Source organism: Symphalangus syndactylus, chromosome 14 (assembly GCF_028878055.3).
Source record: "Symphalangus syndactylus isolate Jambi chromosome 14, NHGRI_mSymSyn1-v2.1_pri, whole genome shotgun sequence".
In the NCBI taxonomy this organism is placed as follows: domain Eukaryota; kingdom Metazoa; phylum Chordata; class Mammalia; order Primates; family Hylobatidae; genus Symphalangus; species Symphalangus syndactylus.
The window spans coordinates 114,350,417-114,376,112 of NC_072436.2; the positions used below are offsets into that span (position 1 = coordinate 114,350,417).

Genomic DNA, 25,696 nt, shown 5'->3' on the forward strand with positions numbered 1-25,696 from the left:
TTTTTCTTCTTTAACTATTGGTAATACAAACTATTTGTGTGGTTCAAAATCCTAAGATTGTATTTTAGTTTACTTTAGTTTTTGAGACAGAGTCTCACTCTGTCACCCAGGCTGGAGTGCAGTGGCATGACCTCAGCTCACTGCAACCTCCACCTCCTGGGTTCAAGTGATTCTCCTGCCTCAGCCTCCCTAGTAGCTAGGACTATAGGCGTATGCTGCCACATCTAGCTAATATTTTTATTTTTTTAGCAATGGGGCCTTGCTGTATTGTCCAGGCTGGTCCTGAAGTCCTGGCCTCAAGGGATCCTCCTGCCTTGGCCTCCCAAAGTGCTGAGATTTTTCCCAAGATAGAATTTCGCTCTTGTTGCCCAGGCTGGAGGGCAATGGCACAATCTCGGCTCACTGCAACCTCCGCCTCCTGGATTCAAGCGATTCTCCTGCCTCAGCCTCCCGAGTAGCTGGGATTACAGGAACCTGCAACCACGCCCAGCTGATTTTTTTGTATTTTTAGTAGAGATGAGTTTTCATCATGTTGGTCAGGTTGGTCTTGAACTCCTGACTTCAGGTGATCTGCCCGCCTCAGCCTCCCAAAGTGCTGGGATTACAGGCGTGAGCCACCGCGCCTGGCCAGCAATGAAATCTTGATAGCACAAGAGCCAGGAAGCCGGGACAAGCGTCCTGGGACAAGGGATGTGCTCTGTTTTGGCACACGTGGCAGGGCTTCATCAGCTTCAGAGTCTAATAAGTGACAACTATGGACACGCAGGCAGACACTGCAGCCCCCGCACACCCCCACGCAGGGTCTCGCGTAGCGCTGGGTGCACGTTGGACATGCTGAATGGAACTGGCTCCAGTTCCATGGAGAAAGGGCACCAAGATGACCCCAGGACATAATGGCCTGGGCCTCTCTGAAGAGCAGTGTTGGCAGGAGACCTGGTTCCTGGCCAGTGGTGCATGGTCTGAGCACGTACCCCTGCATGCAGTCCACCCACACTCGGCCCAGCATCTCCAGAGACAGCCAACCCTCCTGTCCACTCCCACTTCATAGGCTTGAATTGGTTCCCCTTTAATGAGTTCTTTTCCATTCAAAGTTGCCTCGAATGGGTCCCAGCCTGATTACAGTGTGGCGACCTTGGGGTCAGCCATACGCCATGGGTTTCCTTGGTCCCTTTTCCCCCAACACACCCCAATGCATCCCAGCAACAGGCCCCGGACTTGGAAGCCTTCATGGAAACAACCTTGCTGGGTTATTTATTTATTTATTTATTTATTTTTTGACACTGAGTCTCGCTCTTGTTGCCCAGGCTGGAGTGCAATGGCGCAATCTTTGCTCACTGCAACCTCCGCCTCCCGGGTTTAAGTGATTCTCCTGCCTCAGCCACTCGAGTAGCTGGGATTACGGGCGCCCGCCACCATGCCCGGCTAATTTTTGTATTTTTAGTAGAGACAGGGTTTCACCATGTTGGCCAGGCTGGTCTCGAACTCCTGACCTCAGGTGATCCGCCTGCTTCAGCCTTCCAAAGTGCTGGGATTACAGGTGTGAGCCACCGCTCCTGGCCCTTGGTGAGTTTTTGCTTTTTGCTTGTTTCTTTGCTTTCTTTTTTTGAGATGGTCTTTCTGTGTCACCCAGGCTGGAGTCAGTGATGCAGTCATAGCTCACTGCAGCCTCAACCTCCCACGCTGAAGCAATCCTCCCACCTCAGCCTCCCAGGTAGCTGGGACTACAGGCATGTGCTACCACACTTGGCTAATTTTATAATTTTTTTTTTTTTGTAGAGACAGAGTTTTCTTCTGTTGGCCAAGTCTTGAACTCCTGGCCTCAAGCAATCCTCCTTCATTACAGGTGTAAGCCTCTGCACCCGAAGCACTAGGATCACAGGTATGAGCCACCACATTCAGCTAGTTTTTTCTTTTTTTTTTTTTTTTTTTCGAGACGGAGTCTCGCTGTCGCCCAGGCTGGAGTTCAGTGGCAGGATCTCAGCTCACTGCGGGCTCCGCCCCTCAAGGTTCACGCCATTCTCCTGCCTCAGCCTCTCGAGTAGCTGGGACTACAGGCGCCCGCCACCTCGCCCGGCTAATTTTTTGTATTTTTAGTAGAGACGGGGTTTCACCGTGTTAGGCAGGATGGTCTTGATCTCCTGACCTCATGATCCGCCCGCCTCGGCCTCCCAAAGTGCTGGGATTACAGGCGTGAGCCACCGCGCCCGGCATTTTTTTCTTTTTTTTTGAGACGGAGTCTTGCTCTCTCGCCCAGGCTGGAGTGCAGTGGCGGGATTTCGGCTCACTGCAAGCTCTGCCTCCCAGGTTCACGCCATTCTCCTGCCTCAGCCTCCTGAGTAGCTGGGACTACAGGCGCCAGCCACCACGCCGGGCTAATTTGTTGTATTTTTAGTAGAGATGGGGTTTCACCGTGTTAACCAGGATGCTCTCGATCTCCTGACCTCGTGATCCACTCGCCTCGGCCTCCCAAAGCGCTGGGATTACAGGCGTGAGCCACCGCGCCTGGCCTTTTTTTTTTTTTTTTTTTTGAGACAGTTTCGCTCTTGTTGCCCAGGCTGGAATGCAATGGCACAATCTCAGCTCAGTGCAACCTCCACCTCCCAGGTTCAAGCAATTTTCCTGCCTCATCCTCCCAAGTAGCTGGGATTACAGGTGTGTGCCACTACTCCTGGCTAATTATATATATATATATATATATTTTTTTTTTTTTAGACAGAGTTTTGCTCTTGTTACCCAAGCTGGAGTGCAATGGCACGATCTGGGCTCACCGCAACCTCTGCCTCCCCGGTTCAAGCGATTCTCCTGCCTCAGCCTCCTGAGTAGCTGGGATTACAGGCATGCGCCACCACACCCGGCTAATTTTGTATTTTTAGTAGAGACAGGGTTTCTCTATGTTGGTCAGGCTGGTCTTGAACTCCTGACCTCAGATGATCTGTCCGCCTCAGCCTCCAGTGCTGGGATTACAGGTGTGAGCCACCACGCCCAGCCTAATCTTGTATTTTTCTAGAAGAGACGGGGTTTCACCATGTTGGCCAGGCTGGTCTCAAACTCCTGACCTCAAGTGATCCACCCACCTCAGCCTCCAAAGTGCTGGGATTACAGGCATGAGCCCAATCCCAGCTAATTTTTTTATTTCTGTAGAGATGGGGTCTCCCTGTGTTACCCTGACTTGTCTCAAACCCCTTGTCTCAAGTGATCCTCCCAATTCAGCTTCCCAAAGAGCTGGGATTACATATGTGAGCCACCTCACCCAGCCTAAATATTTCTTTTTATTATTTTTTTTATTTTTATCACCCAGCCCAAAATGTCAGTAAATATTTCTACCGCTTGGCTCAGGGAAATGTTAAGAACATAACAGTTGGCACAAGAAGTTCTCTTAATCATTCACTGAGTCATTCAGCAAATGTGATGGAGCCTTCACTACCCCTGCCCTTCCAGGGGCAGGTGACACAGTGGTCAAAAAGACGAACACTGTCCGGGCCCTTCTGTTTATATGGTTGGGGGTGGTGGTGGGATTCATTTGCTTTTCATTGAAGTGTAATTTACACACGGTAAAATGCCAGTAAAGTCCCACCGGTTCCCAGCCTCAAGTGCATCCCCAGCTCGTGCAGAACCTTCAGGACGGGTCAGAAGGTCTGGATGAGGAATTCTCCCTTTGCCAGCCCTTCTCCAGCCCACCCAGGCCTCCTAACCTTGAACTCATCCATGCGAATCTGCAGCTTCTCCACCGCCTTGTCCAAAGTGATGTAACGATCCTTCATTATCTCTATTTGGTTGCCCCAAATTCTCTCAAGTTCTTCCTCCTAAAAGGGGGAGACACAGACACCCCAGGCCTCTGCTTCTGAGGTTACCATGGCCGGGAAGGGACCTGAGGGAGGGTTGAGGCCAAGAAGAATGTACCAGACCAGGCTGGGCATGGTGGCTCATGCCTGCAATCCCAGCACTTTCGGAGGCCGAGATGGGTGGATCAACTGAGGTCAGGAGTTCGAGACCAGCCTGCCCAACATGGCGAAACCAGTCTCTACAAAAAATACAAAAATTAGCCAGGTGTGGTGGTGGGCCCCTGTAATCCCAGCTACTTGGGAGGCTGAGGCAGGAGAATTGCTTGAACCCAGGAGGCAGAGGTTGCAGTGAGCTGAGATCATGCCACTGCACTCCAGCCTGGAAGACAGAGCAAGATTCCATCTCAAAAAAAAAAAAAAAAAAAAAAAATGGTATCGGACCAGGCGTCTTCCACCTGCCATTTTTTTTTTTTTTTCTTTGAGACAGGACCTTGCTCTGTCACCCAGGTTGGAGTGCAGTGGCATGATCTTGGCTCATTGCAGCCTCCACCTCCGGGCTCAAGTGATCCTCCCACCTCAGCCTCCCAAATAGTTAGGACTATAGGGACACACCACCACACCTGGATAACTTTTGTATTTTTTTTGTAGAGAAGGGATCTCACCATGTTGCCCAGGCTGGTCTTGAACTCCTGAGCTCAAGTAATCTGCCTGCCTCAGTCTCCTAAAGAGTTGGAATTACATGCATGAGTCACTGCACCAGCCCCACCTGCCATCTGAACAGCTACCTGAGACACAGAACCGTGCAGCCCCACACCTGCCAGGCCCCCCGCACCAGTGGATCCGCTTTGCAAGGTAGCAGCTGCCTTTGCGGCCAGCTCGGTCCCCCCCCAGCCTCTTTTGCTACACAATACAGCTGCGCCTGGGAGGGTGGCAGAGTCAAGGAGTCTTCCGTCAGCTCACCTCAAGCCGTCATTGCCTCAAAAGCCCTTCGCTGGAGACACTAACCTGGAGCCTAGATTTCTGGAGGCTGCCAATCTTTTTCTGCAATATGTCCACTGTTGTCCCGAGGCTGGAAGGGCCTCCCATATTGGCTGAAAGCAGAGGACAGGGTGGCTGCTGAGGGCTCTGATGGAGGAAGATGTTTCTGTTGGGCTCTGGCTGCTTCTCTTACAGAACATCTCAGGCAGCACTGCTCAGTGGAAATGCACTGGGCCCTTCAGCTTGTGTTACCTTTTTATTTATTTCTTCATTATTTTTAAATTTATTTATTTTTTGAGATGGAGTCTCGCTCTGTCACCAGGCTGGAGTGCAGTGGCGCGATCTCAGCTCACTACAACCTCAGCATCCCGTGTTCAAGCGATTCTCCTGCCTCAGCCTCCCGAATAGCTGGGACTACAGGCACCCACCATCATCCCCGGCTAATTTTTTTGTAGTTTTAGTAGAGACGGGGTTTCACTGTGTCAGCCAGGATGGTCTCCATCTCCTGACCTCGTGATCCGCCCGCCTTGGCCTGCCAAAGTGCTGGGATTACAGGCGTGAGCCACCACACACAGCCAATGTTTAAAAATTTTTTTAGAGACGGGATCTTGATGTTACCCAGGGTGGTCCTGAACTTCCAGCTCAAGCAATCTTCCTGCCTTGGCCTCCCAAAGTGCTGAGATTACAGGCATGAGTCACCATGCTTAGCCAATACAATACTGTTTTATGGGCTATCACAAAGGAGTTTTGTTGTTGTTGTTGTTTTTGAGATGGAGTTTTGCTCTTGTTGCCCAGGCTGGAGGACAATGGCATGATCTTGGCTCACCACAACCTCCGCCTCCCGGGTTCAAGCGATTCTCCTGCCTCAGCCTCCCGAGTAGCTGGGATTACAGGCATATGCCACCATGCCCAGCAAATTTTGTATTTTTAGTAGATACGGGGTTTCTCCATGTTGGTCAGGCTCATCTTGAACTCGTGGTCTCAGGTGATCCGCCCACCTCAGCCTCCCAAAGTGCTGAGATTACAGGCAGGAGCCACCACGCCTGGCCACAAGAGTTTTTGAGAGTAATTCTGGCATGCCATTTTCCTCGTGCCAACTTTAGACCCTAACAGCCTCCCTGCCCTAAGACCTCATTGTACATTCAACAGAAAATAATAGACTCGTTAAGAGCCAAATGCTTTAGCCAAAGGAATGAATGGCTAACGGTGGAATGTAGATTTTGTTGTGGAGCCCAGTGAAGGACAGGACGTACTTCTCAAAGGCTACAGGGAGAGCCCCACTCCCTTGTGCGCTTCCCAGGGCCATACCAGGCCTACCTAGATAACTCAAGCGCTGGTTCAGGTTAAAGGACAGCTGGGCAAATTCTTCCTTCAGGGAGTCGTGTTTGACAGGTATCTGGGCTATGTGGCTCATGGAACACCTGACAGCCCTCTTCTTGTCTTCAGGGCTCGTGGCCTGCTTGGCAGCCACCATGGCCTGGGACAGGGCTGTATCGGGACCGATGCTGGCAGCAGAGCAGGAGGGTGAGAGGATTTCGTAGATTTCGGAATCATCGCCCAAGACCTGGGATTCTGTGGCTCCCCGGGAAGGCCCTGCACCCAGGACATCTGCAAAGACCCCTAGGGGCCCAGCTGCAGCCGTGTCTGTTGCAATGGTGGCCATTTTGGTGGCTGGGGCGTCCTTGACAAACTGGGCAGCAACCTTGGCTGCCTGGGCAGCGGAGGATGCGGCAGCTGCGTAGGCTGCGGCGGCGGCGGCGGCGATGGCAGCGGTGGTTTTCAGCCGGTGAAGAGCAGACTGGGGAGCCTTAGGCTGTGCTTCCTTGGGGTCCCCATCCTTGCCAACTCTATCCTTGGGGGCCCCATCCTTGCCACCTCTATCTTTGGGGACCTCATCCTTGTGAGCTCTATCCTTGGGGGCCCCATCCTTGCCACCTCTATCCTGGGGGTCCACATCCTTGCCACCTCTATCTTTGGGGACCCCATCCTTGCGAGTTCTATCCTTGGGGGCCCCATCCTTGCGGGCCCTCTCCCGAAGGCCCCTCAGGCTGGGGACATCATTTTCCTCCCCCTGTACTTGGACAGCTGCGAGCTGGAGGGCTTCTCCCTGGTGAGACTGATATGGCTGCAGTGGTCGAGGCCACACTGAGCCAAACTCGGTGGCTGGTGGTGGGGCCCTGGAGGCTTGGGGCTGAGTTGGCCGCAGGACACCTAAGTCCCAAAAAGGCCAAGAGCCCACCCTGGGCCAGCCTTGGGGAAGAGGCCAGCGTCTGGGGAGTGCAGGCCAGCCTCCCGGTGGTGGAGGCTGGGCACCTGGGGCAGGCACAGGTCCAAGCACAGGCCAAGGTGCTGGCAAGGACCCAGGTGTCACACTGCACCCTGGGACAGGCCCCAGGGTAGGCACAGGCTCCAGCTCCAGCCCTGGCACAGGTTCAGTCCCAGGTGCGGGCCCAGGTGCAAATTCAGTTGCACGCCCAGGTGCAGACTCAGGCGTGAGGGCTGGAGGCTGCGCTGGCTCCTGGGCTCTGCTGAGTGAAACTGCTTGGGCAGATGAGCCTTCCGGGAGGACCTCTGGGACCTCGTAATGCCAGACGGTCTGCAGCAGCTGGGGGTTCTGGACGGGCTCGGAGACCTGGATGGCACGAGTAGCTTCAAGGTACTCGGTGGTCTGGGCCAGGGCAGTCTCTGGGAGCTGCTCTACGGACTGCCACAGGTCCAGCTGTGATGAACCAATTTCCTGCAGAAGAGGGGGCAGAGGGGCTCGGCTGGCTTCCAGCCCCGCCTCCCACTCTCAGTCAGCCGCCCGCCTGCTTCCCAGCTTCCTGCTAACCTCCCCTTCTTTCCTCACTCACCGAGGTGAACATGGCATCATGGAGGCCACTCCAGAGCACCATGTCCTCGGTTTTGGGGATGGTTTTAAACTTATTCTGGAGAGAAGCCTGCAGGGTGGGGGTAGAAAATGAGGGGTGTGAGCCTGGAGGGGGCAGTGTCCCCGACACCTGCAAAGAAACCTTTCCAGGCTGTATTCTCCTCCTTGCCCTTCCCTACCCTCAGCACCCAGGACACGGGAGGTGGAGGGTCCTGGGGGGAAGTGGGGAAAGACAGGGATGGTGGCCCTCACCACTTCCCGCTGCAGTGCAACCATCTTCCGGTTCTGTATTTTGAAGTCTTCAGTGAAGATATCCATTTTTTCTGGGTGTACCTGTCAAAGGAATTGAGTCTGTGGACTGGGGGTCCAGGTTCTGTCCCATCCCTGCCTTTTCCCGCCTTAGCTCTAGGTGACTAAGAGCTTGAGAAGGAAGAATGGGTTCGAAACCCAGTGTTTCCCAGGGAGTAGGAAAGGGTTCCATGGGCAAACAAGTTTGGGAAATGCTGGGCTTAAAAGCATGTCAGGCCAGGCACAGTGTCTCATGCCTGTAATCCCAGCACTTTGAGAGGTCACGGTGGGTGGATAACGTGAGGTGAGGAGTTCGATCGCAGCCTGGCCAACATGGTGAAACACCGTCTCTACTAAAAATACAAAAATTAGCTGGGCCTGATGGCATGCGCCTGTAATCCCAGCTATCAGGAGGCTGAGGAACCCGGGAGGCAGAGGTTGCAGTGAGCTGAGATGGCGCCACTGAACTCTAGCCTGGGCAACAGATTGAGACTTTGTCTCAAAAATAATAAATAAATAAATAAATAAATAGCATTTCAACAGGTTTCTGTACTGCAGGACTTCCCAGAGCCTTGAATGAGCCAAAGCACATTAAGAATCTCCAAGAGGGCCGGGCACAGTCTTTCACGCCTGTAATCCCAGCACTTTGGGATGCTGAGGTGGTTGGATCACAAGTTCAGGGGTTCGGGACCAGCCTGACCAATGTGGTGAAACCCCCATCTCCACTAAAAACACAAAAATTAGCCAGGCCTGGTGGCTCGCACCTGTAATCCCAGCTACTCAGGAGGCTGAGGCAGGAGAATCACTTGAACCCCGGAGGCAGAGGTTGCAGTGAGCTGTGATCGTGCCACTGCACTCCAGCCTGGGTGACAGAGCAAGACTCTGTCTCAAAAACAAACAAACAAATGAAAAAACACCTCCAAGAGACAGGCCAATAAGGCATTGTTTTTCTTTTCTTTTTTTTTTTTTTTTTTTTTTGAGATGGAGTCTCACTCTGTTGCCCAGGCTGGACTGCAGTGGCACGATCTGAGCTCACTGCAAGCTCCACCTCCCGGGTTCACGCCATTCTCCTGCCTCAGCCTCCTGAGTAACTGGTATCTGCCACCATACCCAGCTAATTTTTTTGTATTTTTAGTAGAGATGGGGTTTCACCGTGTTAGCGAGGATGGTCTCGATCTCCTGACCTTGTGATCCGCCCACCTCAGCCTCCCAAAATGCTGAGATTACAGGCATGAGCCACCACGGCCGCCCCCCAGCCCCACCTTTTTTTTTTTTTTTTTTGAGACAGAGTCTTGCTCTGTCACCCAGGCTGGAGTGCAGTGGCGCGATCTTGGCTCACTACAATCTCCGCCTCCTGGGTTCAAGTGATTCTCATGCCTCAGCCTCCCGAGTAGCTGGGGTTACAGGTGCCCGCAACCACACCCGGCTAATTTTTGTATTTTAGTAGAGACAGGGGTTTCACCATGTTGGCCAGGCTGGTCTCGAACTTCTGACCTCAGGTGGTCTGCCTGCCTTGGCTTCCCAAAGTGCTGGGATTACAGGCGTGAGCCACCAGGCTCCGCTGAGAACGCATTGTTTCTCTAACAGCTTTGTCTAAGGGGCCCTTCTGTGTAGCTCATGATGCAGCTTTTGACAGCGCTCTTTCTGCTCAGATGGGAGCCATCCAGCCCATGACTGAAGCTCCCACAGTTGCCATGATGATCAAATACAGGCCCTGATCTGTGAAGCCGGGAGGATACAGAAAATTACACTATTTGGGGGAAGTTGTTAAACCTGGGGGTGTGGAGAGCTGGATTCAGACCCCAGCTGTGACTCATCAGTTGTGACAGGGACAGCTGCCTCACGTCTCAGGGACTCCACATCCTTCTATGCATGGTAGGGTGTTAGAACATACTTGGCTGATGGTTTTTGGCTACAGAAGGAGCTTGTATGTATGCCTGCACTGTTATGATTATTCCACTTTCCATGTGGACAGAGCTTTCCAGAAGGGGATGAGGTTTTCTTTTCGCTAAGTTGGTGGAATATAAGTCTGGTGTTGCCAAGACTTGGGGAGCACCTGCCTGAGAATGAAGCCAACTGGGAGGAAAGCTTCACTCAGAAATGTCAGTATTGCTGGATGCAGTGGCTCACTCCTGTAATCCCAGCACTTTGGGAGGCCGAGGCGGGTGGATCACGAGGTCAGGAGATCGAGACCATCCTGGCTAACACGGTGAAACCCCCTGTCTCTACTAAAAATACAAAAAAAATTAGCGGGGTGTGGTGGCAGGCGCCTGTAGTCCCAGCTACTCGGGAGGCTGAGGCAGGAGAATGGCGTGAACCCGGGAGATGAAGCTTGCAGTGAGCCGAGATCGCGCCACTGTACTCCAGGCTGGGCAACAGAGCAAGACTCCATCTCAAAAAAAAAAAAAAAAAAAAAAGAAATGTCAGTATTGCATGAGTACCCAGATCTGGCCATCCCTGGACCTTTTAGTAAATGAGACAATAAATCCCTTATTTTGCCTAATCCAGGATGAACTTGATTTCTGTCACTTATAACTAACGTTTTAACACACTGGGATAGAAAGCATGGAGGGGTTGGCCAGGTGTGGTGGCTCACACCTGTAATCCCACCACTTTGGGAGGCTGAGGTGGGTGGATCACAAGGTCAGAAGTTCAAGACCAGCCTGGCCAACATGGTGAACCCCTGTCTCTACTAAAAATACAAAAATTAGCCAGGTGTGGTGGTGTGTGCCTGTAATCCCAGCTACTCGGGAAGCTCAGGCAGGAGAATCACTTGAACCCGGGAGGCAGAGGTTGCAGTGAGCCGAGATCGTGCCACTGCACTCCAGCCTGGGCAACAGAGTAAGACTCTGTCTTAAAAAAAAAAAAGAAAGCAAGCAAGCATGGAGTGGTCACAGAGAAGTCAGTGGCTCTGGCCAACTGGAGGGGCCACATGACCACGCCCTCACAGCTGCACTCTTGGCCTAACAGTAAGCTTCCTAGATTTTCCTCATTGCTCCAACCCCCACAGGCCTGAGCGATGCAGCTGGCATGGAGGATGCTGGGGGAGGGCCTACCTTGTCAAGCATGTTCTTCAGCACGTCCACTTCCTTCCTGAGGGCTGTGATGGTGACCTGGAGCGCATGAAGATCAGTGAGCAAGTCCTGCAGGGTCTGCATTGACTGCAAAAGAGGAGGAGAAAATGTGAAGCCAGGTATGGCTGGGGGAGAAGGTAAGTGAAGTGCAGAAGCTTTCTGATGATAGCCATTGTTCCAGAGGTCCTCTTGGCTCTCTCAAGGCCTAGACTGGAACCTACAAGGGGGCCAGGAGATGCTATTAAAGTCAACAGCGCTCTGATCTCCAAGTGGCCTGGACGAGAAGGAGGCAACTCTGTATTTGAATATATCCAGTAACCAGGAGTTACTCATCATGAAGCATCTCATGCCCTTTCTTGTATGATAGATGTCAGCCAGAGAGGAAGCACAGCCCATCCCTAGGTAGGAGCCACTGGAGGATCAGGAGCAGGAGAGACAGGGTTGCATTTACTTTTTGTTTCTAAGATGGAGTCTCACTCTGTGGCCCAGGCTGGAGTGCAGTGGTGCGATCTCAGCTCACTGCAACCTCCACCTCCTGGGCTCAAGTGATTCTCCTTCCTCAGCCTCCCGAGTAGCTGGGACTGCAGGTGTGCATCACCATGCCCAGCTAATTTTTTTTTTTTTTTTTTTTTGGGTAGAGATGGGGTTTCACCATGTTGCTCAGGCTGGTCTCAAATTCCTGAGATCAAGCAATCTGCCCGTGTCAGCCTCCAAAAGTGCCACCGCACCCGGCCTGTATTTATGTTTTAAAGGATCTCTCAGGCTCCTGTGGAGCCTGGCTCTGGGAGGGCAAAAGGGGAAGCAGCCTGCCTGCAGAAATGATTGCTTGCTGTAGGGAGAAATCCTCACACATCTGGTGTCAGAAGTGTGTTGCGAGCTGGGCACGGTGGCTCGTGCCTGTAATCCCAGCACTTTGGGAGGCCGAGGCAGGCAGAACATGAGGCCAGGAGTTCGAGATCAGTCTGGCCAACACAGTGAAACCCTGTTTCTACTAAAAATACAAAAAAAACATAGCAGGGCCTGATGTTGCATGCCTGTAATCCCAGCTACTCGGGAGGATGGGGCAGGAGAATCACTTGAACCTGGGAGGCAGAGGCTGCAGTGAGCCGAGATTACACCACTGCATTCCAGACTGGACAATGAAGTGAGTCTCTATCTCAAAAAAAAAAAAAAAGTGTGTTGTGAGAGTAGTGTGAAAGAAACTGAGTTTTTTTCCACTCAGAGGGCCAATCTATCTGGAAGATACAATTATAAACATACATGCACTTAACAACAGAGCCCTTTATAAAATACATGAAGGAAACAGACAGAAGTGAAAGTGTAACTGAAAAGCAAGTTGGTTGCTCGCTGCGTTGCAGGGTTCAGTTACCATGAGTAAGGTCTGGTACCAAAAAGAAAGTGAATTTATTCTGAAGCTAGCTTGGGGAAGGGGCACAAAGCGCCCTGGCTTTAAACGTGACACTTCACTTCTAGAGCAGAAAGTGGGCACTTTTAAGACGTAGGGGATACAGCCAGCAAGGGCAGGGGTCTCCTTTTGAGCGTGATGTCTTATCTACTGGGCAGCTGAGTTGGCACCTTCCTGGGAAGAAGTAAGTTGTAAAAGTGGCCAAGGGCACACTTTCAACACGTCTTCCTGGTGAGAGTGAGCTCTCAGGCAACCCCTGGAGAGTGGAAGTTCCTAGGTGAAAGTCCTATAGGGCCATGCTTTGGTCTCTAAATCTGTCTCTTAACTCTCCAGGAGTTATGTGAACTTGCCCTGTAGGGAATGACTGGTGAAGGAGGAGTCAAAGACTATCTTTGCCTTTTTTTTGAGACAGAGTCTCACTCTGTCACCTAGGCAAACTTCACCTCCCAGGTTCAAGTGATTCTCCCACCTCAGCCTCCCCAGTAGCTGGGACTACAGGGGCACACCACCACACCCCGCTAATGGGGTTTCACCATGTTGGCCAAGCTGATCTCGAACTCCTGACCTCAAGTGATCCACCCACCTCGGCCTCCCAGAGTGCTGGGATTACAGGTATGAGCCAATTTAACAGGCCTCTCTTTGCATTTCTAAAGGGCTAAGTAGGAAGTGGGGAGCAGTGGAGAAGGAGAAAGGAAGAGAAAATAATTTTAAAAATAAACTATCTCTTAGAAAAATGGGGGTACTCAGTTACAAAAGGAGAAATAGTTAATTCACAAGAGTTCGAGACTTCAATGTCCTATTTTCAGTAATGAACAGAATAACTAAGATAAGGAAGGTCTAGCACGGTGGCTCACGCCTGTAATCCCAGCACTTTGGGAGGCTGAGGCGGGTGGATCTCAAGGTCAGGAGTTTGAGACCAGCCTGGCCAACATGGTGAAACCCCATCTCTACCAAAAATATAAAAATTAGCCAGGTGTGGTAGTGTTTGCCTGTAATCCCAGCTACTTGGGAGGCAGAGGTGGGAGCATCACTTGAACCCGGGAGGCAGAGGTTGCAGCAAGCCAAGATCATGCCACTGCTCTCCAGCCTGTGTGACAGGGTAAGACTCCATCTCGAAAAAACAAAACCCAAGATAAAAAGAACAGTATCCCGGGTGCAGTGGGTCACATCTGTAATCCCAGCACTTTGGGAGACTGAAGCAGGTGGATCACCTGAGCCCAGGAGTTCGAAACAACCCTGGGCAACATAGCGGTCTCCCATCTCTACAAAAAAATACCAAAATTAGACAGGCGTGGTGGTGCATGCCTGTAGTCCCAGGTCCCTGGGAGGATGAGATAGGAGGATCACCCTAGCCCAGGAGGTTGAGGCTGAAGTGAGCTGTGATTGCACTACTGCCCTCTAGCTTGGGTGACAGAGCGAGACCCTGTCTCAGAAAAAAAAAAAAAAAGAAAAAGAAAAAAAGAACAGCAAGAGGCTGGGTTCAGTGGCTTACACCTGTAATCCCAGCACTTTGGGTGGCTGCGGTGGAAGGATGGCTTGAGCCCAGGAGTGAGGGAGTGACACCTCCCTCCCTCTATAATAAATATTTATTATATAATTAATAAATAATTATATAATTATTTATATAAAATAAATATAATTAACAAAACAAAAGGCCAGCAAGAAAAGAGAAGATTTGAACAATACTATAAACCAACTAGACATAACAGATATCTACAGCATACCCCACTCAACAATGGTAGAATATATATTATTCTCAAGTGCACATAGAACACTGTCCAGGGTAGACCATAAGGTAAGGCCATAAAACAAGCCTTAACAAATTTCAAAAGGGCTGAAATTATGCAAAATACATACTCTGACCACAATGGAATTAAATTAGAAAGCAACAGAAGAGGCCAGGTATGGTGGCTCATGCCTGTAATCCCAGCACTTTGGGAGCTTCAGGCAGGAGTATCATTTCAGCTCAGGAGTTCCAGACCAGCCTGGGCAACATAGTGAGATCCCGTCTCTATAATTCAAAAATAAAATTTAAAAGTTCTCGGATTGCCAATGGCTCCCATAGACAGGTCTTAAAACCAACCAAACAAACAAACAAAAAACAAAAACAGGTCAGGCGTGGTGGCTCACACCTGTAATCCCAGCACTTTGGGAGGCCGCAGCAGGCAGATCATGAAGTCAGGAGATCGAGACCATCCTGGCCAACATGGTGAAACCCCATCTCTACTAAAAATACAAAAGTTAGCTGGGCATGGTGGTGTGTGCCTGTAGTCCCAGCTACTAGGGAGGCTGAGGCAGGAGAATTGCTTGAACCCAGGAGCAGAGGTTGTAGTGAGCCAAGGTCATGCCATTGCACTCCATCCTGGTGACAGAGGAAGACTTTGTCTCAAAAAAAAAAATAAATAAAAAGGCAACAGAAGAAACTATTGAAAATTCACAAACATGTAAAAATTTAAAAAGTTCTACTAAATAACAAATATGTCAAAGAAGAAATCACAATAGAAATATGTCAAAGAGGCTGGGCACGGTGGCTGACGCCTGTAATCCCAGCACTTTGGGAAGCCGAGGCGGGAGGATCATGAGATCAGGAGATCGAGACCATCCTGGATAACACAGTGAAACCCAGTCTCTACTAAAAATACAAAAAATTAGCCGGGCGTGGTGATGGGTGCCTGTTGTCCCAGCTACTTGGGAGGCTGAGGCAGGAGAATGGCGTGAACCCGGGAGGCGGAGCTTGCAGTGAGCCGAGATCGCACCACTGCACTCCAGCCTGGGCGACAGAGCGAGACTCCGTCTCAAAACAAAAAAAAAAGAAATATGTCAAAGAAGGCTGGGCGCGGTGGCTCACGCCTGTAATCCCAGCACTTTGGGAGGCTGAGGCGGGCGGATCACAAGGTCAGGAGATCGAAACCATCCTGGCTAACACGGTGAAACCCCGTCTCTACTAAAAATACAAAAAAAATTAGCCGGGCATGGTGGCGGGCGCCTGTAGTCCCAGCTACTAAGGAGGCTGAGGCAGGAGAATGGCGTGAACCCGGGAGGTGGAGCTTGCAGTGAGCCGAGACTGCACCACTGCACTCCAGCCTGGGTAACAGAGCGAGACTCCATCTCAAAAAAGAAAAAAAGAAATATGTCAAAGAAGAAATCACAATAGAAACATAAATTAGAAACTAGTTTGAAATGAGTTAAAATGAAAGCACAACACACCAGAACTTATGGGATGCAGCTAAAGTGGTGATTAGACACATAACACTTATCGTTGTAAGTGACTATATTAACAAACAAAGATCTTGAATCAATAACTTAACCTTCCACCTTAAGACACTGGAACAAAGAAAAAGCAAACTGAACCTAAAACAAATAGAAATAAGAAAATAACAAAGAGTATGGTGAAATTAATGAAATAGAGGATAAAAAAATAGTAGAGAAAAATCAAAGAAACTAAACACTGGTTAATTAAAAAGGTCAACAAAATTGACAAACTTTTAGCTAGACTGGCCAACAATCAGACTCAAATTATTAGAATTAGAAATGAAAGAGAGGGCATTCTATCAACTCTACAGAAATAAAAAGGATTATAAAGAAATACTATGAATAATTGCCTGTGGACAAATTATATAATTTAGGTGAAATGGACAAATTCCTAGAAAGTCATTAAAACTGACTCAAGAAGAAATAGACAATCTGAATAAACGTAAAACAAGTGAAGAGATTAAAGTCATAATAAAAAGTACCTTTTGTGCTTCAAAAGACACCAGCAAGAAAATGAAAATACAACCCACGAAATGGGAGAAAAACTCATTTTGCAAATCACATATCTGACCCAGTATATGCAGAATATATACAGAACTCTTACAACTCGATGATACAAATAACCCAATTAAAAATGGGCAAAGATCTGAATACACATTTCTCCAAAGATGATGTGCAAATGGCCAATAAGCACATAAAAAGAAAAGATGCTCAACATCATTCGTCATCAGGGAAATGAAAATCAAAACTACAGTGAGATACCACTTCAAACTCTGTAGGATGGTCAGAATCAAAAGTCAGATAATAAGTGCTGTTAACCATAAGGAGAAATTGTAATTCTCATACACTGCTGGTGGGAATGTAAATTGTGCAGCCGTTTTAGAAGTCAGTGTGGCAGTTCCTCACAAGATTATAGAGAGATACCAGATGATCACCGATTCTATTCCTAGGTATATTCCCAAAAGAAATGAAAACATAGGTCCATACAAAAACTTGCACACATGGGCCAGGCGTGGTAGCTCATGTCTGTAATCCTACTGCTTTCGGAGGCCAAGGTTGAAGAGTGCTTGAGGCCACGAGTTCAAGACCAGCGTGGGCAACACAGCAAGACCACATCTCTACATAAAACTTAAAAATTAGCCAGGCATGGTGGAAAGCGCCTGTAGTCCCAGAAACTTGGGAGGCAGAGATGAGAGGCTCACCTGAGACCAGGAGTTTGAGGCTGCAGTGAGCTATGATGGCACCACTGAACTCCAGCCAGTGCAACAGAGCAAGACCTTGTCCCTAAAAACAAAACAAAAGTTTGTACATGAATGCTTATGGCAGCATATTCACCAGTCAAAAGGTGGAAACAAGGCTGGGTGTGGTGGCTGATGCCTGTAATCCCAACACCTCAGGAGGACGAAGTGGGCGGATCACCTGAGGTCAGGAGTTCGAGATCAGCCTGGCCAACATGGTAAAACCCCGTCTCTACTAAAAATACAAAAATTAGCAGGGCGTGGTGGTGGGCACCTGTAATCTCAGCTACTCGGGAGGCTGAGGCACAAGAATCACTTGAACCCAGGAGGTGGAGGTTGCAGTGAGCCGACACTGTGCCACTGCACTCCAGCCTGGGCGACAGAGCAAGACTCCCTGGATCTCGCATGGAGATCGCAGTGGCGCCATCTCAGCTTACTACAACCTCCGCCTCCATGTGATATGCAGTGAGAGGTTTCTCACCCAAGACCCACCTGGTGTCTCAAATGTGGGGGACATGCTCTGGACTCCTGTCCTAGGGAAGAACGGGCAGGAGAGAGAGCTGTGGGGAAAGTGGCTGAGGTCTTTTTTCTGCCCAGGGTGACTGGGCCACATTCAGGGCTTGGATGGTGCTGAGTTCAAGGGAAAGTGCGTCCCCGACAGCTGCCCTTCCAGAAGCTGACCCGTGCCATAGTCCTCGAAGCAGGGCTTGTCCAAACCTGCTCTATCTGTCTCTCAAGAGGGCTTCAAGGATGCTGGGGTTCAGCTAGGGCCCAGTACTTACAAAGGCCTTAAGAGGCCTGAAAAAGGGGCTAAAGCAAACACCTCCTCAGACAAGCAGCTAGACTTGTCCACACGGTGACATCTAGGACTTTGGAAAATAGGAATGCTAACATTTCCCTCCATGGAAACAAGGAATGCAAGAGCACTTCACGACACTCTGTGAAGGTGACACCAACGACATCTGAGTCCATGGCAACCTTGGTACTCTAACACCCCAAAGTGTCTTCCACACCTTTAAGCAATGTTACAAAATAGTTAAAACCCAATTTTTATTTGTATTTTATTTATTTATTTTTGAGATGGAGTTTTGCTCTGTCGCTCAGGCTGGAGTGCAGCGGCGCGATCTCGGTTCACCGAAATCTCCGCCTCTCGGGTTCAAGTGATTCTTGTGCCTCAGCCTCTCGAGTGGCTGGGACTACAGGCACGGGCCACCATGCCCAGCTAATTTCGTATTTTTAGTAAAGACAAGGTTTTGCCGTGTTGGCCAGGCTGGTCTGGAACTCCTGAGCTCAGGTGATCCTCCTGCCTCAGCCTCCCAAAGTGCTGGGATTATAGGTGTAAACCACCACACCCAGCCTTAAAATCCAATTTAAATGTGACATCATTTTAACCTGTGCAAGATACAGCAGGTGCTTTGTAGTTCCAGGGGGAGTAAAATGGGGAGGGTGTTTAGAAATAAAGAAAGCAACAACAGGTTGTTAGCATCCCCTTAGACTAGATCCCTCTCCCGGGGACTTCCTAGACCCAGTGCGTGCAGACGGCATCACCTGAGCTGCAGAAGCTGCGTGCACGTATCCCACCAAGTCTGACAATGGCCAAGAACAAATTAGGAGGGCAGAAGTCCAGGAATGGACTCACAAAGCCAGCCAAAAACACTTTAAGGCTAAAAACAAAGCAAAACCAGTTACCAGTAATCTTTTCTTCTTTTTTTTAAGATGGAGTTTCATTTTGTCTCCCAGGCTGGAGTGCAGTGGCGCAATCTCGGCTCCCTCCTCCTCCCAGGTTCAACTGCAACCTCTACCTCCCAGGTTCAAGCAATTCTCTTGTCTCAGCCTCCCGACTAGTGGCTAATTTTTGTATTTTTAGTAGAGACGGGGTTCCACCATGTTGGCCAGGCTAGTCTTGAACTACTGAGCTCAGGTGATCCACCCACCTCGGCTTCCGAAAGTGCTGGGATTACAGGTGTGAGCCACCACACCTGGCAGTTACCACTAGTCTTAAGACAAATGTTATGATTTAAAAGTCAACAGAGGCTGGGCACAGTGGTTCATGCCTGTAATCCCAGCACTTTGGGAGGCCGAGGCGGGTGGATCACCTGAGCTCGGGAGTTCAAGACCAGCCTGGCCAACATGGTGAAACCCCGTCTCTACTAAAAATATGAAAATCAGCTGGGCGTGGTGGTGCACGCTTGTAATCCCAGTTACTCAGGAAGCTGAAGCAGGAGAATCGTTTGAACCCAGGAGGCAGAGGCTGCAGTAAGCCAAGATCATGCTGCTGCCCTCCAGCCTGGGCAACAGAGCGAGACTCCGTCTCAAAAAAAAAAAAAAAAAAAAAAAAGTTAACAGAGGGTGGGCACAGTGGCTCAAGCCTGTAATCCCAGCACTTTGGGCTGAAGTGGGAGGATTACTTGAGCCCAGGAGTTCGAGACCAGCCTGGGGAACACGGCAACACCCTGTCTCTACAAAAAATACAAAGATTAGCCAGTGTGGTGGCACAGGCCTGTAGTCCTACCTACTCAGGAGGTTGAGGTGGGAGGATTGCCTCCAGAGTTGAGCCCGGGAGGTTGAGGCTGCAGTGAGCTGAGATCGTGCCACTGCACCCCAGCCTGGGCGACAGAGTGAGACCCTGCCTGAAAAATAAAAACGAGTCACTCGTGAGCAAACAAGCAAGAGGGTGTTCGACTGCTAGAGCTGAGCGAAGCGATGCCTAAATCAAAGGAACTTGTTTCTTCAAGCTCTTCTGGCAGTGATTCTGACAGTGAGGTTGACAAAAAGTTAAAGAGGAAGAAGCAAGTTGTTCCAGAAAAACCTGTAAAGAAGCAAAAGACAGGTGAAACTTCGAGAGCTCTGTCATCTTCTAAACAGAGCAGCAGCAGCAGAGATAACATGTTTCAGATTGGGAAAATGAGGTACGTTAGCGTTCGAGATTTTAAAGGCAAAGTGCTAATTGATATTAGAGAATATTGGATGGATCCTGAAGGTGAAATGAAACCAGGAAGAAAAGGTATTTCTTTAAATCCAGAACAATGGAGCCAGCTGACAAAACAGATTTCTAACATTGATGATGCAGTAAGAAAACTGTAAAATCCACGCCATATAAATAAAACCTGTACTGTTCTAGTTGTTTTAATCTGTCTTTTCATATTGGCGTTTGTTTTCTAAATGTTCTCCAAGCTATTGTATGTTTGGATTGCAGAAGAATTTGTAAGATGAATACTTTTTTTTAGTGTGCATTATTAAAAATGTCGAGTGAAGCTAATTGTCAACTTTAAGGATTGCTTTGTGTGCCCACTACCTAGTGTAAAATAAAATCAAGTAATACAATCTTAAAAAATAAAAAACAAAAAAATTAACACAGTGAATAAAGGTTTTGTAAATATATAAAAGAACTTGCACACTTCTCAAAAGGCTTTTCTCTTTTTTTTGAGACAGTCTTGCTCCATTGTCCAGGTTGTAATATTAATAATAGCTCACTGTGGCCTCAACCCCCCAGGCTGAAGCAATCCTGCCTCAGCCTCCTGAGTACCTGAGACTACAGGCGCACCACCATGCCCAGCCAATTTCGAAATTTTTTGGCAGAAAGGGAGTCTCGCCATGTTGCTCAGGCTGGTCTTCAACTCCTGGGCTCAAGCGATCCTCCCACCTCAGCCTCTCAAAGTGCTGGGATTATAGGCATGAACCACCGCACCTGGCAATCCTTTCTCTTGAACATCTGTAGAAAGAACTGATTCCCCATTGGCATCATGAAAGCAAACCAGTTAATGTTGACGAAGCTAAAGGATTAATGGCTTAGTTGTAATGCAGTGGTGATGCATCTAATTCCCTCAAAAAGACCAATAAATTGAAGGTTTTCTACAATTTAAAAAAATACCCTAAGCCTTGGACGCACAGTGTTATGGAAACAGGGTTAGACGAAACAGTTTCAACAACAAACAGCTGACATCATCCCTCGTTTTCTCCTGTGAGGCCAGCTGCAAGAGGTTATCATTACAGGGGAGAAAAACTGAGGCCTGAAGGAGGCAGACGGGGACTCGAGAAAGGAACACTGTAAAACACGCTTGCCAGGCGACCCGCCAGCAGCCTCACTAGTTGGTGGGTGCAGACAGTTAGCTGTGCAGTTTGCACCATTCTAGAACCAGCTGCCATGGCAACCCCCTTCAATGGGTCATTGTGGGAACCTCGGGCAACTTCAGTCAGGCTGGGACAAGGCAAGATTCTCTAATGATGGGGACATTCCTTAGCTGCGCAAACAGTCCTGAAGGCTGTACAGCTAGGTCTGAACCTGTCCACGGGCCCCTTTTGTGAGCTGGGTGGGTTGCCCTGTTGAGCTGCTTTTTAAAAGCCTTCATCCATCAAGGCAGGCCAGGAGGCAAGCTGCCTCTGGAGTGCTGGCACCTTGGATCCTGGTATCCACCCATCCTGCCTGTAAGGCCCTCATAACTTGCCCTCGGCCACCCCAGGCAGCCCTGCCTCTAGTAACAATTTTTGTCTTAAAGTCTATCTTGTCTGAGAAGATCCCACTCTCCTCTGGTCACTGCTTACAAGGAATATCTTTTGTAATTTTTTAATTTTTTTGAGATGGAGTTTCGCTTTTGTTGCCCAGGCTGGAGTGTGGTGGCGCGATCTTGGCTCACTGCAAATTCTGCCTCCCGGGTTCAAGTGATTCTCCTGCCTCAGCCTCCCCAGTACCTGGGATTACAGTTTCCCGCCACCACGCCAGGCTAATTTTTTTTTTTTTTTTTTTGACCGAGTTTCAGCTCTTGTTGCCTAGGCTGGAGTGCAATGGCACAGTCTCAGCTCACCACAACCTCCACCTCCCAGATTCAAGCCATTCTCAGCCTCCTGAGTAGCTGGGATTACAGGCATGTGCCACCACACCCGACAAATGTTGTATTTTTAGTAGACACGGGTTTCTCCATGTTGGTCAGGCTGGTCTTGAATTCCTGACCTCAGGTGATCCACCCACCTCAGCCTCCCAAAGTGTTGGGATTATAGGGGTGAGCCACTGTGCCCCGCTGGAATATCTTTTTATATCATTTTACTTTTAACATATTTGTTTGTTTTTTTTTTTTTTTTTTTTTTTTTTTTTTTTTTTTTTTTTTGAGACGGAGTCTCGCTCTGTCGCCCAGGCTAGAGTGCAGTGGCGCAATCTCAGCTCACTGCAAGCTCTGCCTCCCGGGTTCACGCCATTCTCCTGACTCAGCTACCCGAGTAGCTGGGACTACAGGCGCCTGCCACCACGCCCGGCTAATTTTTTGTATTTTTTATAGAGACAGGGTTTCACTGTGGTCGCGATCTCCTGACCTCGTGATCCGCCCGCCTCGGCCTCCCAAAGTGCTGGGATTACAAGCGTGAGCCACCGCGCCCAGCCCTTTTAACGTATTCGTGTCTTGTCTTTTTTTCGTAGAGACAGGATCTCACTGTGTCACCCAGGCTGGAGTGCAGTGGAGCGATCAGAGCTCACTGCAATCACCAACTCTTGGGCTCAAGTGATCCTCTTGCCTCAGCCTCCCAAAGAGCTGAGATTACAGGTGCATGCCACCGTGCCTGGCCCTATTTGTGTCTTTGAATCTTAAGTGTGTCTCTTGCAAACAGCATATAGTAGTTAGGTCATGTTTTTTTGTTTGTTTGTTTTTTATCTATTCTGCCAATATCTGCTTCTTTTGTGGTAAAATACACACAATATTAAAGTATAAAAATATAAAAATATTTTAGTATTGGCCAGGCGTAGTGGCTCAGGCCTGTAATCTCAGCACTTTGAGAGGCCAAGGCAGGGAGATCACGAGGTCAGGGGATCAAGACCATCCTGGCCAACATGGTGAAACTGCGTCTCTACTAAAAATACAAAAATTAGCTGGGTGTGGTGGCGGGCACCTATAGTCCCAGCTACTTGGGAGGCTGAGGCAGAAGAACTGCTTGAACCTGGGAGACAGAGGTTGCAGTGAGCCGAGACCACACCACTGCACTCCAGCCTGGGCAACAGAGCAAGACTCTGTCTCAAAAACAAGCCAGGCGTGGTGGCATGCACCTGTATCTCCAGCTACTCAGGAGGCTGAAGCACAAGAATCACTTGAACCTTGGTGGCAGAGGTTGCAGTCAGCAGAGATTGCACCACTCCACTCCAGCCTGGATGACAGAGTGAGACTCTGTCTCAAAAAAATAAAAATAAAATAAAAATGAAGTGTGCAATTTGATGGCATTTGGTATGTACACCACTATCTACTTCCAAGACATTTCATTCTCCTAAAAGGAAATCCCGTCCCTGTTACAGTCTCTCTCTGTTCCCCACTTCCTGAGCCTCTGCAAACTACTAATCTACTTTCTGTCTCTATGAAATACACAGATTATGCCTTTAGATGAAATGTCCAGAATAGGCAAATCCATAAGACAGAAAGCAGATTAGTGGTTGCCAGGGATTGCAGGGAGGAGAAGTAACGGGGAAATAGGGTTTTTCCTTTGAGGGTGATGGAAATGGCTTAGAACTAGATAGAGGTGGCTGGCTGCACAACAATGTCAATATATCATGTGCCACTGAATTTTCATTAATTCAGTGTTTAATGTCCACTTTTAAATGGTTGATTTTATGTTAGATCAATTTCCCCTCAATTTATTTATTTATTTATTTTTACTTTTTTTTTTTTTTGAGATGGAGTCTTGCTCTGTTGCCCAGGCTGGAGTGCAGTGGCGCGATCTCCGCTCACTGGAACCTCCACCTCCAGGGTATAAGCAATTCTCTTGCCTCAGCCTCCTGAGCAGCTGGGATTCCAGGCATGCGCCACCATGCCTGTCTAATTCTTTTAATTTTTATTTTTAGTAGAGACGGGGTTTCACCATGTTGGCCAGGCTGGTCACAAACTCCTGATCTCAAGTGATCCACCTGCCTCAGCCTCCCAAAGTGCTGGGATTACAGGTGTGAGCCACCGCACCCAGCCAATTTCCCCTCAATTTGAAAGAGAAGAGTTGCAACTTGGGAACACTCTGAAAATGGCCCTGACTCCCAGGGAGATCCAGCTGGACACACCAATGGGCACAGTCTGGCTCAGAGAGGACTAGGACATGCTGCCTCCAGGGATAGGAAGGCGATCATCGCTGGATGGTCTCCTTTTTGGAGACAAGAGTCTCTCTGTCACCCAGGCTGGAGGGCAGTGGTGCAATCTCAACTCACTGCAACATCTGCCTTCCAAGTTCAAGCGATTCTCCCGCCTCAGCCTCCCGAGTAGCTGGGATTACAGGTGCCTGCCACCACACCTGGCTAATTTTTTGTATTTTTAGTAGACATGGGGTTTCACCATGTTGGCCAAGCTGGTCTCGAACTCCTCACCTCCGGTGATCCACCCATCTTGGCCTCCCAAAGTGATGGGATTACAGGTGTGAGCCACTGTGCCTGGCCAAATTATTATTACTATTTTTAGACACAGGGTCTTGCTCTGTCCCCCAGGCTGGAGTTCAGGGGAGTGACTACAACTCACAGCAGCTTCCAACTCCTGGGGTTAAGTGATTCTCCCACCTCAGCCTCCTGAGGAAGTAAGACTACAGGTGGACGCCACCACACCCGGCTCATTTTTTAATTTTTTTGTAAAGATGAGGTCTCACTAAGCTGCCCAGGCTGGTCTCGAACTCCTGGGCTCAAGTGATCATCCCGCCTTGGCCTCCCAAAGTGCTGGGATTACACGTGTGAGCCACTGTGCTTGGCTTATTTTCCCTTTCCTATTTCTTCTTGGGCTGCCAGTAATTGAACACTGTCCATGTGCCAGTTGGGGTTAGCACGGGTCAGCAGTCAAAGGTAAGCCAGGGTCAGAGGCCCCGCCTCAGCTTGCCGCGCTCCCTTGCCCACCAGCTGCTGGGCCTTCAGCAAATCACTGAGCTCCTCTGAGCATCAGTTTCCTCACCTATAAGACAGAAGGAATGCCTCTTTGCTGCTCCTCACAGGGCTGGTTCTTGGAGGTTCTCACTCACTTGTGTCTGTCTAGCTCGCCTGCTAGGCCGGGCGTGCCTGTTCACTGTGACTACTCTGGTACTTCTGCCATGGTAGCTCCTCCAGGCATTTTTTAGAAATTGGGGTAAGGCCGAGCACAGTGGCTCACGCTTATAATCCCAGCACTTTGGGAGGCCAAAGCAGGAGGATCACTTGAGCCTAGGAGTTTGAGTCCAGCCTGGGCAACATAAGGAGACCCTATCTCTGCAAAGAATACAAAAATTAGCCAGGTGCAGTGGTGCACACCTGTGGTCCCAGTTACTTGGGAGGCTGAGGTGGGAGGATTTCTTGAGTCTGGGAGGTTGAGGCTACAGTGAGCCATGATTGAGTCACTGCACTTCAGCCTGGGTGACAGAGTGAGAGCCTGTCTCAAAAAAAAAAAAAAATGGGGGTGAAATTCACATAATATACAATTAGCCATTTTTAAGTGAACAATTCGGTGTCATTTAGTACATCAACGAGGTTGTATAACTATCACCTCCATCTAGTTCCAAAACATTTTCATCACCCCAAAAGGAAACCCTGTATCCACAAAGCAATTACTCCCCATTCTCTCCTCCTCCAAGCCCCTGGCAACCACTGCTTTCTGTCTCCATGGATTTACCTATTCTGGACATTTTGTATAAATGCAATCATACACTGGGTGACCTTTTGTGTCTGGCTTCTTTGCAATACTTGATGGAGACTGCAGGCTTGGCGTTTGGTTGTGCCTGACTCTAAAGCCCCCTTCTTCCCACTCTGCGTAAGGGGATGACCCATTGTGGGGCAATAAGCAACAAGATGTCCCAGGAGAGGGCTGGGCGCAGTGGCTCATGCTTGTCATCCCAGCACTTTG

At 49.3% G+C, this 25,696-nt stretch overlaps 2 protein-coding genes across 4 annotated transcripts in view; one reads left to right on the top strand and one right to left on the bottom strand.

Annotated features, from left to right (window-relative positions):
• Window positions 1–25,696, bottom strand: part of C14H16orf96 (chromosome 14 C16orf96 homolog) — a 44,325-nt gene that overhangs the window by 17,018 nt on the left and 1,611 nt on the right. The window contains exons 1-7 of one of the 3 annotated variants that reach the window (XM_055242844.1): window positions 20,413–20,490; window positions 10,974–11,078; window positions 7,882–7,962; window positions 7,613–7,699; window positions 6,078–7,497; window positions 4,788–4,873; window positions 3,693–3,803 (exon numbers count right to left, since the gene is read on the bottom strand). In XM_055242844.1, the coding sequence (XP_055098819.1) occupies window positions 3,693–3,803; window positions 4,788–4,873; window positions 6,078–7,497; window positions 7,613–7,699; window positions 7,882–7,962; window positions 10,974–11,075 (1,887 nt within the window). In that variant the 5' untranslated portion in view covers window positions 11,076–11,078; window positions 20,413–20,490. Of the gene's footprint in view, window positions 1–3,692; window positions 3,804–4,787; window positions 4,874–6,077; window positions 7,498–7,612; window positions 7,700–7,881; window positions 7,963–10,973; window positions 11,079–20,412; window positions 20,491–25,696 lie in introns of those variants that run through there. The other 2 variants (XM_055242842.2, XM_055242843.2) reach the window with 2 other exon arrangements.
• On the top strand, window positions 19,539–20,016 carry LOC129462696 (activated RNA polymerase II transcriptional coactivator p15-like). Its single transcript, XM_055242918.2, has one exon. It carries the CDS (start codon window positions 19,590–19,592, stop codon window positions 19,968–19,970), a length of 381 nt encoding a protein of 126 aa, XP_055098893.1. The 5' UTR covers window positions 19,539–19,589; the 3' UTR covers window positions 19,971–20,016.

Excerpts from the sequence above, each read along its gene's own strand:
- LOC129462696 (XM_055242918.2), top strand. The coding sequence starts at position 19,590 with ATGCCTAAATCAAAGGAACTTGTTTCTTCAAGCTCTTCTGGCAGTGAT.